The sequence below is a fragment of the Mustela nivalis genome, assembly GCF_964662115.1.
Source record: "Mustela nivalis genome assembly, chromosome: 6".
Lineage (NCBI taxonomy): Eukaryota > Metazoa > Chordata > Mammalia > Carnivora > Mustelidae > Mustela > Mustela nivalis.
In genome coordinates, this window is record NC_139025.1 from 90728978 (window position 1) to 90742366 (window position 13389).

The 13389-nt window shown below is 33.9% G+C and overlaps 1 protein-coding gene across 1 annotated transcript in view; it reads left to right on the plus strand.

The window, feature by feature from the left end:
• Nucleotides 1-10663, plus strand: part of DPH6 (diphthamine biosynthesis 6) — a 192470-nt gene extending 181807 nt beyond the window's left edge. Inside the window, exons 8-9 of the mRNA XM_082737745.1 lie at nt 1675-1762; nt 3069-10663. Of these exons, the coding sequence (XP_082593871.1) occupies nt 1675-1762; nt 3069-3122 (142 nt within the window). The 3' untranslated portion in view covers nt 3123-10663. The remainder of the gene's footprint in view (nt 1-1674; nt 1763-3068) is intronic.
• The last annotated feature ends 2726 nt before the right edge of the window (nt 10664-13389 follow it).

Sequence of the window (13389 nt, forward strand, 5' to 3'; positions counted from 1 at the left end):
GAATATTCTGTATTTTCTCTGGATAACCATCTTTATTCAGAATGCAGTAATTACATTAATTAAATGAGCTATTTGCTGTCAACCTTCTGTTTCTAGTGCAGATAACTGGCATGAGAAGGGAGGGCCCAAAACCCTTTCTACTGACATAGCTTTGGTTCTGGGTTAATTACAGTTTTGGTTCACTCCATTGTCAAGAATATCAAAACCAAGCTGCCTAGATTAGGCATAATTGAGGTTCAGAGTCAGTTTCCAAGGTTGAGATCAGGAACAGGAAGATTGAAATTTAATGTAAGAGTAAGGTTGTGCATAGGAATTGGAATCTGCATCTGATCGATGATCTAAGATATGACCAGAATGAACAGTTTTGGGATAAGTAGGAAAAACAAGATTAGGGCTAACAAGCCAGAGGGGCAGGTGTGAGAAAGCAAGCCGGCCTCTTTACTTTCTCTTTCTCGTCCTCATTATACCAGAGACATCTTTTGGTTGATGTACCTGTGAAAGCAGGTTATATCTTTCTTTCAGGATCCTGACTGTTTAATAATTCTGTTTCTTTTATAACATAAGTTGCTTTCCTTGTAATGTCACTGAAGCCCTTTTTAATGTTATTTTTTCGTAAGCATTAACAAGAGGCATATTTGATATTAAAGGTTCATGAATAGTAGCTGACTCTTTTAATCATATTTTTTTTTCACTATCTCTGATCTTTCAAAGGGGAAAGTAAACAGATTTTGTCCATGAAAATTTAATATTCTGGAGCCAAGTATTTTGAGGTTCCTTTTATTGCCACTAAATAACTTTACATTATAAAAGTTGACTCAAAAATATCTTACATTAGTGACAAAGTCAAATAAAGTTAACAATTTGTTTTGCTATCCTACAAAGGTTAAAATGCTAACAATGTATTAATATAAATAATGGAACTAGTTCCCAAGGCATTAAAGAGATACGGGGAAATTCTATTTTTAAAATTTAGTTGAAATGCAAAACACTATTGCTTTCTTAATAAACAACAATAAAAAATAATTAGTTATTAGAACTTCACACATAATCTTAGTTATTCATATGCGCTTTACAGGGTATCTTTGATAAAAGTTCAGTTAATTTACATGTATCCATATGGTGCCAGCAAGCAGTTCATACCATTTTACCTGAATGTGGTAATTACTATGTCAGACAATCAATTTTAATAGCAATGATATTGCAGTGTGAAGAGTTCACCTAGAGCTTAAAACCGTCACCAGTACTGCTTTTGTGAAGGATAATTGAGATTTTGTGTGAAACACTGAATGAATTACCTCTTGAAAATGAAAGGAATAATGAAGATAAAGTGCTATTGTTTAATGGTTAGCCCCTACCAAGCAAATTTGTGAAAATGAAATTGAATAGGAATTTTAAGTCTCAAAACTGTTCAGAGAGCTTTGAGTGAACCTGAAAGTTGAACTATGTCATTATAAAGACAAAAGCGTCTTTACTTTTTCTTGTAAATTTAGCATCCTCGATCCTTTTCCCAGTAAAATATTGGATTCTTAAAAATAGATGTTAATCACTACATATTGTTTACCAGTGGAAATAAATACAAAAGTAGGATTTTAGGTCTCTTCTAGTCACTAGCAGAGAACAATTTGCCACAATTTACATAGTAAATAAACACATTATAAAATTTTTATGTTTTAGGGATTCATCAGAAGTGGTCACACATTCAGCTGATGCATTTGCACCTGTTGCTTATCTACGCTTTTTGGAATTGCACTTGGAGGACAAGGCAAGTAAATAAGATTCACTTTCCCAGTGATTTCAAGAGAAAATTGGGATATATGCATTGGCTCTGTATCTATAATGCTATAACAACAGATAAAAGGTTAAAAAAAAAAGTCATTTTATCATTAATGATTTTTTTCCAGATCCTCAGTCAGTAACTAAAAATTTTGCAAATTTTTATGGTTTTGAGAACTCTATATGATGCCTAAGAAATTACATTTCTGAGGGGCTTGTACTCACTTAAAAAGGGAATCATATATACATTAGCCAATGAGAAGACAGGACAGTATACAACCAAATATTAGATCACCTGGTAAAATAAGAATTGCTTCATTGTACATAAGCATGAGGGGAAAGGTTTGAGAATGAACTGGAGTTCATTATACAAAGTTTAGGAGTGGAAGAAAAGAAAAAATAAAAGCTTTTCCAAAAATACCCAAGAAAACAGAAGTACAAATGAAAGATGGAAAGTGAAGCAAAAGTGATAAAGAGTTTTATTTTAAATACGTTGATTGTCAAGGTATAGCAGAATGTCAGTTTAAGGATGTCTTGTGGAATAGGTAGAGATCTGGATTAGACCCTTTGATTAAAGGGTCTTCTCCTTACTGGGTGTTATAAGTGATGAAACACTGAATTCTACTGAAACCGATATTGCACTGTATGTTAACTAACTAGAATTAAATAAAAAAAATTTTAAAGTCCGCCACTTGAAATATAAAGGATTGGAAGAAGTTTTCTGCATCTTTAGTGTTCTATCACCAAGTCTTGAGGCTATTTATGATAGAGAATCTGAAGAATCAAGAGAGTTTAATGAAGATTGGCAAAGGAAGGAAAAGAATGGTAACCAGAAATTAGGATGAAAGAGTTTCTCTAGGAAGAATATAATTATCAGTGTCTAGCAAAATTAAGATAGAAAGTAAGTCAAAAGCTGGTAATCCTCGAAAAAGTAAAGCTGTACTATTCAAACATCCTTCATATCCAGGGAAAGGAACCTCTTACTTTCTCGGTCTCTGCCGCTATTGCTGCCATGTGCACACACACAAAATATAAACTGTTGAATTTTTTGTTTTGTTTTTTGGGGGTTTTTTTTTGAGGAAACTTATTTTGTTTAGACATATCAGCCATTATATGTGCAACTATACCTAAATAGCTCATTGTTCACCTTGTTGTTTTAGTATTTCATTTGTTCACAGTCCATTTGCCCTCTCAAAGAAAAGAATGTTATTTCTTTAAGGTGGAATATTCACTGACACTAAATAAATATGGTGCATTTTCTTTCTTCTTCTTCTTCTTTTTTTTTCTTTTTTTAGGTGTCCACAGTACCTGACAACTACAGAACATCTAATTATATACATAATTCTTGAAGAACATTTTGAACATTGTTTACTAAGCTGCCAATTCTATATGAAAAAAACTACATAACATTTTCTCAACTATTATATCGAGCTCATTCTCTGCATTTTTTATTAGAAATATGTATCTTTATCAGGAGAAGTTAATAGGAACATTGATGATTGGGGAAATGTGAAAGTCTCATTCATTATTATTGGTGACTTCCTCAGGATTCACTTTCTCTGACTTAAGTTACCATGTCCTATCCATGACCTGTACATAATATGTGGTCTTTTTTCCCCTTTTACTTCATCTCCAACTCTCATTTCTGTAACATTTATTTTCCTTCATCCCATTGTTTTATTTTTCTCCTTTTCTCTTTCCTGCTCTCATTTCTGCCAATTGTCTAATGATGCAGAGCATTTGAAAATCAGAATGAAAAGGCAGTTTACTTAGCCAGTCAAGTTTATTCTACTGTATATTACTGGCATGACTTGTCATTTTTTGTTTCGATATAGTATTCATTTTATCAACAGTATTGGACAATCAGGAAGAATATCATTAGGTCTGAGTATTTTATAACAATGAATAATGCAATTTTTATATCCAATGGGAAGAAGTCTTTTCAACAAACAGTGTTTGGGAAACTGGATAGCAACATGCAAACAAATGCACTGGACCACTTTCTTACACCATTCACAAAAATAAATTCATAGGGGAAGGGAGGGAAAAAAATGAAACAATATGAAACCAGAGAGGGAGACAAACCATAAGAGACTTCATCTCGGAAAACAAACTGAGGGTTGCTGGAGGGAAGAGGAGTGGGAGGGATGGGGTAGCTGGCTGATGGACATTGGGGAGGGTATGTGCTATGGTGAGGAAAAAAAAAAAATAAAAAGAAAATTAATTAATTAATTATAAAAAGATTGAAGACCTAAATGTGGGACCTGAAACCACAGAAATTCTAGATGAAAACAAGGGCAATAACCTCTTTGACATCAGACATGGCAACTTCTTTCTAGGTAAAAGCTCCTAAGGCAAGGGAAATAAAAGCAAAAATAAACTACTGGTACTTCATCAAAATAAAAAGCTTCTACACAGCAAACGGAACAATCAACAAAACTAAAAGACAACCTAAGAATAGGAGAAGATATTTGCAAATGACATATCTGATAAAGGGTTAGTGTCTGAAATACATAAAGAACTTAGAAAATTCAATACCCAGAAAACAAATAATCCAGTTAAAAAATGGGCAGAAGACATGGACAGATGTTTCTCCAAAGAAGATGTAGAGATGGCCAACAGACACATGAAAAAATGCTCAACATCACTCATAAGCAGGGAAATGCAAATCAAAACTACAATGAGATATCATCTCATACCTGTCAGAATGACTGAAATATCAGGTGTTGGTGAGCATGTGGAGAAAGGGGAACTTTCAATGTTGCAATGTTGGTGGGAATGCAAGCTAGTGCAGCCACTCTAGAAAACAGTGTGGAGGTTCCCCAAAAAGTTAAAAATAGAACTGCCCTATAATCCAGCAATTGCCCCACTGGATATTTACCCAAAGAATACAAAAATACTAATTCAATGGGATACATGCACCCCTGTATTTATAGGAGCATTACTTACAATAGCCAACTTATAAAAAAAAAAAACCCACAATATTTTGGTATTATCTGTGCTGACTTTAGACAACTTTATTTTGAATAGACTTAATTTTTTACAACAATTTTGGATCCACGGAAAAATTGAGCAGAAGGAACAGAGAGTTCCCATATGCCCCCAGCCCTCACACATGCATAGCCTTCCCTGCTATCAACATCTGGCTCCAGAGTAGTACATTTATTACAATCAATGAACCCACAAACAATGAATGACACATCTTTATCACTCAAAGTACATAGTTTACATTATGGTTTACTCTTAGTATTGCATACTCTATGGGTTTGAACAAATGTATAGTGACATATATCCACCATTATGGCATCATACAAAATAGTTTCACTGCCCTGGAAATTGTCAGTGCTCTGCCTGTTCATCCTTTCTTTTCCCTCTTACCCCTGGTAACCAATGACCTTGTTACTGTCTCTATAGTTTTACCTTTTCCAGAGTGTCATATAATTGCAGTCAGGTAATGTGTAGCCATGTCCTTTTCACACTGGCTTTTTTCACCTAGAAGATATGCATTCAACTTTCTCCATGTCTTTTCACGAGTTTTAAGTGTTGAGAATTCCATTGTCTGGATGTACCACAGTTTACTTCTCATTCACCTACCGAAGAACATCTTGGTTACTTCTAAGTTTTGGCAATTATAAGTAGAGCTGCAATAAATATCCATGTGCAGGTGTTGGTCCTCCACTCCCTTGGGTAAACACCAAGGAGTGTGATTGCCAGATTGTACGTTTAAGAATATGTTTAGTTTTGTAAGAAACCACCAAACTGTACTCCAGTGTGGCTGTACAATTTTTTTATTCCCACTGTCAATAAATGAGAATTCCTGTTGCTCTGCATCGTCATCAGCTTTCAATATTGTCAATATTTTGGACTTTTTCCATTCTAATAGGTGTGCAGCATTATCTTGTTTTAATTTGTGTTTTCCTGATGACATTTGATGTGGAATATTTTTCATATGCTTTATTTGCCCATTCCCATATCTTTGGTGAAGTGTCTGTTCAGCTCTTTGCTCATTTTTTTAATTGAGTTGTTGGCTTTCTTATTATTGTGTTTTAAGAGCTTGTTGTATATTTTGGATAGTAATTCTTTATCAGCTATATCTTTTGCAGATATTTTCTCCTAGTCTACAGCTGTCTTCTCATTTCCTTGGTACTGTCCTTTATGAAGCAGAAGTTTTAATTTTAATGAATTATTATTTCATTCATATATCGTACCTTTATCTATCGTATTGTATCTAAAAAGTGATCCTCTAACCAAAGATCTTCTAGATTTTCTTTTATGTTATTTTCTAGGTGTTTTATAGTTTTACATTTTAATTTGAGTCTGTGTTCCATTTTGAGTTAATTTTTATAAGGAAGTATAAGGATTATGTCTGGATTCATTTTTTTATATGTGGAAGTATAGCTGTTCTGTTACCATTTGTTGAAAAGACTATCTTTTCTCCATTATTTCCCTTGCTCCGTTGCCAAAGATCAGTTAACTATATTTGTGTGGATCTATTTCTGGACTCTCTGTTCTGTTGCTCTGTTTATCTCTTTTTTTTATCAATACCACAATGCCTTAATTAATAACTTAATAGTTGTTTTGAAGTCAGTAATGTCAGCCTCCTGATTATTCTTTTTCTTCAATATTTTGTTGACTATTCTAAATCTTTCCATATAAATATCAGAATAAATTTGTAACTTGCTGACATTTTTATTAGGGTTGCATTGAAGCTGTAGATCAAATTAGAAAAAAAAAAACAAAAACAAAAAAACAAATAAACAGAGATCTTAACAATACTGTCTTTCTACCCATGATCATGGAATATCTCCATTGTGTGATTTCTTTCATTAGTATTGCTAAGACATTTTACTTGTCTTCATTATTAAAATTTATGTTAAATGTTGCCTCCTTTAGGCCCTTTTTTGGGTTTTGTTTTTATTTTTGTTTTTGTTTTTTTGCAAATGACAAGCTTTGTTGTGGCATTCTTAGTGTGGAACCAGAAGGAAACAGTGAGAGTTTCTTTCCCAGAAATCCCACTGCATCTCAGTGGCTTGGGCAAAGGTTGCGCTAAGTCACCATCTTTACTCCTGTCCTCGCACAGGTAATAGAGAAGAGTATGCTCTAGAGGGAAAACAAATTATGGTTTCCAAAACAAAGATGAATAAATGCTAGAGGACAAAAATACAGATACCTTTTCACATGCTTCATCAAAATCACATTGCTATTTCAAATTCATAGTAAATTAACATTCCACCCCAAATAATAGTGAGATGTAGAATGTAGTACCTTGAATATCACTCTGAAAATCTGTATCTGTTCCCTAAAGTCCTTTATTTCAATTCATTCTATAACACATTTGCAATCTAGCTTGACCTCAGTTACTTTGATAAACTGCTGTTGCTCTTTTCTCAACTTTATAATCCCTAATTAATCCTTTCCTTGATAATATTGACCACCATCTCCTTGAAAAATTCCCCTGTAATGGTTATATGTCACTGTACCATTCTGATTTCTTCTATCTCCTTCAGTAGTTCCTCTGCTTCTTACCTTCAACAAATGTATTTAACCCCAGTTCTTTTTAAGTTTGCATTTTTTTTCTTTTTCTACATTTTCTGTCTCTGGGATTTTGTCTTCTCCCACCATCTACTTTTCAGCTCTATGCAAATGATTCTAAAGTTACTCCCTTTCTGGTCTTTCTGCTTATTTCTTTCTCCGTATTTCTGACTGGCTGCTGGACATCACTGCCAATATGTATCAGGTTCATTGTGTACAAGCCTGAACCCATTTTCTCCTACAGGTGTAACTTCTGCCTGTTTTTGTTCTTTAACACAATTGTCTTCCCCTTAGTAACTCAGGAACGGAATATTGGCATCATCTGTTACAGCTGGGTCTCCTTTACCATGACATTCAGTTGGTTGTCTAATTCTTTACATGCTAATTCTCTAATATATATTTTACACCATTCCATCTCCATGACCACCTCTCTAGTTAAAGTCATATCTTGCCCAAACTCTTGGACAGCATACAGCTTCTTTAAGTGAACTCTTTGCTTTCATTATCCCCCTATTTTATTCCACTGCTGTATTTATTTTTGTGTCTCTGCACAAAAATCCATAATACAACTACATTGTTTTTTAAATAAACAGGATGTGTAGATCTTAACTGAAGACTGTATAATATGGTAGTGTAACTTCTTTTCTCAGTCTCGCTCTCAGGAACCCCCTCATGTATCCTTTCCCCTTAGTAGTACAGAACAATTGGATGGATTCTCCCTTACTGTGCCTTCTGCTTCTCTCCTCCCTTGACTCTGGTTATTCTGTCTTACCTGTCTTCCTTCCTTTTTGAACTCAAATACTTACACATTTAGCCATACCAGATCAACTGTCCTAATACTTTGATTCTTCCTTTCTTGTGACAAAAACTTAATCAGCTTTATGTTATAACATTTAAGGACTTATTTCCACTAGGTTGTAAATTTCTTGAGGACTGTTCCTTTTTCATTTTTGTACTCTGTAACAGCTGTTCTGGAATAAGATTTTTGAGTTTATAATTGATTGTTATTTTTTTACTTCATTTTTTCTTCTTACAGAATTTTATCAACATATGCTTCCTTTTCATCTTGCCTACCATTTAATGAAAGTCACTTTCTCGTTCATTTTTCTTTTATCTTGTTAGAGGAAAATGCTTTTAAAGCAAGCTAGAATATAAAATATAACCTTTAGACAGGTTGTTACTGTAAAATTTAAGTTATCACTAAGATTTTCACTTTATATATGATGACCTGTAAACTTACGCAATAATTAATCTAGTTAAATTTTATCTTTAAAATTATAAAGTTATTTATGCGAGTTTAAAACTTTTGTCAACTAAACAGGGGATCCCAAAAAAAATAACTGAATAATGGAAAGCTCCAGGTTAAAAATGGGGAAATATATTAAAATTTCTTTGGGGCCTTGACTTTATTGCTTATGGCAAACTTGATGCTAAAATATGCCATACATCACTGCAGTGACAGGCTTGAGAAAATGAAAAATACAAAGCTTTACATAAATCAGCCAAAAGATCATATTAAAATGCATAACCTTTAACAGAAAAATCAAGACTTCTACTTTTCACCATTCACAAGCTTTTTCTTCCTTATATAGTTGTTTTAGAATTTCCAAACAGCTCTGTGAGAAATAATATTTCAAGTTAATTGTTGACAAAGCCACTGCATTTTTAAAGAAACAGGTTCACAAACACTTAGCCCCAATTTTATTAATGCACTACTATTTCTTATTACTTAATTTGATTTTTGTCGAATAATCTCATGGGACAAGTATATACTTTATATGATTGTAAAAGCCCACATTCCAAGAAGTTGTAACTTTTAAAGATATCATAGTCTCATAACCCATTCTTGGCTCTTTTCATTTTATTTTGCTTTATTTCAGAAATACCATCAAATATCTTGAAAAACTCTATAGCATTAAACTGTCTCTGTGCTTTTATTTTTTTTGGTTCAATCTAACATACCTAAGAGTACTTACTCTGTTTAAAAAATTGTTAGCACCCCTTGGAATTCACTATAAATAATGACAAATTACAGAGTAATTTTAATTCTAAGTTCAAATCAAAGTTATTACAGGTAATCATTATTCCCAGCATCATGATTACAGTGACAGATATCTAGTCTGTCTAGAGTGATGTATAGGATATGATCCTGTTTTTCTGAAAAATACTGATGGAGTCAAGGAGCTTATATATTCATTTATATTTGAATGAAGATGGTAAGGGTGGGCACGTAATAACCAGAGTGATAATATTGGCTATCTTGGGGGTAAGGGGCTTAAGAGGGAAAACAGAAAAGCTTAATACTTATATAATCTATAATCTGTAGCTTCTTATAATGAGTATATACATGTAAATTTAAAAATATTTGATTAAGAAAATTAACCTCAGGAGGTGGAGATGATATAATGAGTTCCAGTGCTAAACAAATACATAAATGTTATTCCACAACACTTTTGTAGTCAAGGTAGAAAGAAACATACTAGGATTCTTTAAAACTTTCCATAGAACTCAAGTGAAAACAGTACCCACAATGTGGGTTGAAATCTAGTTGATCCTGTAGTAAAGTCTGCACAGAGAATGCTGGGAGGAAAGTATACATAAAAAAAGGACCAAAAACATTCAGATAGCGGGCCTCTTGAGTTTGTTATGCGTGGGAATTGCTCTCACTACTCATATCAACATGTATAAACTTGAAGATCCTGTCCAGAGAGACAAGCTGCCATGTCTTTATGCCACTTCAAAAATATTTCCTTACAGAAGAGACAATGGAGGAAGGAAGATGAATGATGACTTTTCACTCACCAGCATTCGAGTTCAGTACAGCTTTCCTACCCCACTCTCTCCCCCACCTTTGTCCTCAAGCTAAAGAGAAGAAAAATGATTTGATAAGAAGGAGCAAAGCGGATCGCAAACTTTAAATCCAATTCTACAAACCTCAATGATATAACTTGACATTCAGAGAGATTTCGGCCTTGGGTACTACTAAGTCACTGCTGCTGCAAATTGTCATTGGAGCAGAGTAATAAATCAAGCATCAGATTCACTCAGATTTAGAGAGCCGCTTGACTCATTTGTATCCCTAATGCATGGATTTCAGTAGTAGCAACAATATACCACTGTCAAGAGGATCAAACTGGACAGTGGAAAAGTGTTTTTAATCCAAAATCTATGGTGGACCTATCAGTTTGGGGGGAGGCAATAAAAATAATCAGTCAGTTGATTTTCTTGTCTGCTTTCAAATTCTAGTGAACTATATATTTTGTCCTACTATTTATTTAGTTGTTAAGCTCTTGTATGCAGCTTGTTATTGTTATTGTCATTGTTGCTTTAAAAATAAAGTTTCTGATGTTTTTATAAAGTTTCACTTTGGTGATTTCTTATAAAAGAAAAGTAGAATACTCCTCATTTATTTTACACATATTTATTGAGTGCTTACATCTGTTTCCTAGCACTAGGGATGCAGTAGTGAACTAAACATCCAAAAATTATTTCCTTCATGAAGCTTATATCTTATAGAATGAGACAAATAAATAAATGTTTAAAATAAGGGAGATGGTGAGAAAGTTGTCTTACTATCCATAAAAATGGGATTAGATTTTATGGAAAAAGCATAGTCTGAGAATCCTGGGTTTCCATGGTGACAGAGTAATAAGACCAGACTTTTTGGTCATATGGGTGATAGTGTTAGTGAGCTTGTGAGAAGCCTGTAGATGCAGCCAAAGAGTGATTCAGTAAACTGGAAAAAAGTTCAAGAGAAAATATTAAGAATGAAAACATGGTGAGAAACAAAGAAAGTATACATTAGAGATTAAGAAAGTAAAAACATGAAGTGGTCTAGAATACATGTAATTAATGTCAGAAAAAGAGGAGAGGGAAAATGGGAAAGGTAAAATATTTCAAAAGATAATGGCTGAGAACTTTCCAAAGTTGATGAAACACACCAAGGTATAGATTCAAGAGGTTTCATGAACCCTAAGCTATATAAAAAATTTTTTAAAATACATATTTAGGCATATAATGATGAAAATGCTAGAAACAAAAGGCAAAGTAAAGAAATTGAAAACAGTTGAAATATGCTAAAAACAGGCTACTTTCAAAGAAGCAACTATTAGAATAAAACCTAACTTTTAAATGGGGGGGGGTGGAGAAAGAAAGAAACGCAAGCAGTGGAATCATGTATTTTGTAATACTGAATGAAAATAACCCAATCCTAGAATTCTGTACCCAGCAAAAATACCCCTCAGACATTAAAGTGAGAATACTTTCAGGATGACAGTAAGGCATTCATCAGAATTCATTGATGTATGTTTATGGTTTATTCATCTCACTGTAATTTGTTTCCTCAAGAAACAAGCAAATATTTAATTCTAGCTAATAACATTCATGTTAAGGTCTTTAATGCCCTTTGGTGTGGGTCTGTTAGTAATAAATTTTTTTAGTTTTTATTTGAAACTTTTCTTCACTTTTGCTTTATCCCAACATTTTATTAAGGAAAATTTTAAACATACAGAAAAGTTGAAAGGAAGGAGAAATAAAGACCTTCCCAGACAAACAAAAGCTGAGGGAGTCCATTGCGACTAGACATGCCTTCCTTAAAAGTAATGCTTAAGGGCACCTTGGTTCTCTCCATCAGAAAGGATGAATATCCAACTTTTGTATCAGCATGAATGGGACTGGAATAGATTATGCTGAGTGAAATAAGTCAAGCAGAGAGAGTCAATTATCATATGATTTCATTTACTTTTGGAGCATGAGGAATAACATGGAGGACATGGGGAGATGGAAAGGAGAAGTGAGTTGGGGGAAATTGGAGAGGGAGACAAACCATGAGACACTGTGGACCCTGAGAAACAAACTGAGGGTTTTGGAGGGGAGGGAGAAGGGTGGTTGGGTGAGCCTGGTGGTGAGTATTATGGAGGGCATGTATTGCATGGAGCACTGGGTGTGGTGCATAAACAATGAATGCTGAAACACTGAAAATAAAATAAAATAAAATGAAAAAAAAAAAAAGTATTGCCGAAGGGAGTTCTTTAAGTTGAAAAGAGAAGAAAGAAGAAAAAAGGACCCTAGGAAGCAATACTAAAGCATATGAAAATGTAAAACTTTCTGATAAATATAAATACAGAGACATATAGAATCCTATAACTGTAATGGGTGTTACATTAACTACTTTTTTTTTTTTTTTTTTTTTTTTTTTTTTGGTGAAAGAGAGCACGAGCACAGGCAGACAGAGTGGTCGGAAGAGGCAGAGGGAGAAGCAGGCTCCCCACTGAGCAAGGAGCCCAATGTGGGACTTGATCCCAGGACGCTGGCTTCATGACCTGAGCTGAAGGCAGCCGCCCAACCAACTGAGCCACCCAGGCATCCCTACATTAACTACTTTTAATTCTGGTATGGAATTTTACAAATAAAAATTTTAAAATAACCATAACCATAAATCTATGTTAAAGAATACAAAATATACAAAGAGATAATTTGTGACATTGGTAATATAAAATGGAAGGGGGAAATGTAAAGGAGGAGAGTTTTATTTGTGACTGATGTTATCAGTTTAAATAGATTATAATAACTATAAGATGTTCCATGTAATTTCCAATAGTAACCACTAAGAAAATACCTATAGAGGATGCATAAAAGTAAGAAAGCAAAGCATGCCCCCATCACCCCAAAATTAACCAAACACACCACGTACAGCTGTAAGACAGGAATATAAAAGAATTATAAAAGAATTATAAAAAATAATATAAAAGAATTAACAGGACATAAAAGAATTAACAATATGACAGTAGCAATTCTGCTTTATCAGTAATTGCTTTAAATGTAAGTGGATTAAATGCTTCAATCAAAGACAAAGACTGGCTGAATGGATTTAAAAAAAAAAACAAAAAACAAAAACCAAGGGATGCCTGGGTGGCTCAGTGGGTTGAGCCTCTGTCTTCAGCTCCAGTAATGATCCCAGGGTTCTGGAATAAAGCCCCGCATCTTTGCTCAGCGGGGAGCCTGCTTCCCTCCCCCCCCACACCTGCCTGCCTCTCTGCCTACTTGTGATCTCTGTCAAATAGATAAATCTTTAAAAAACAAGAA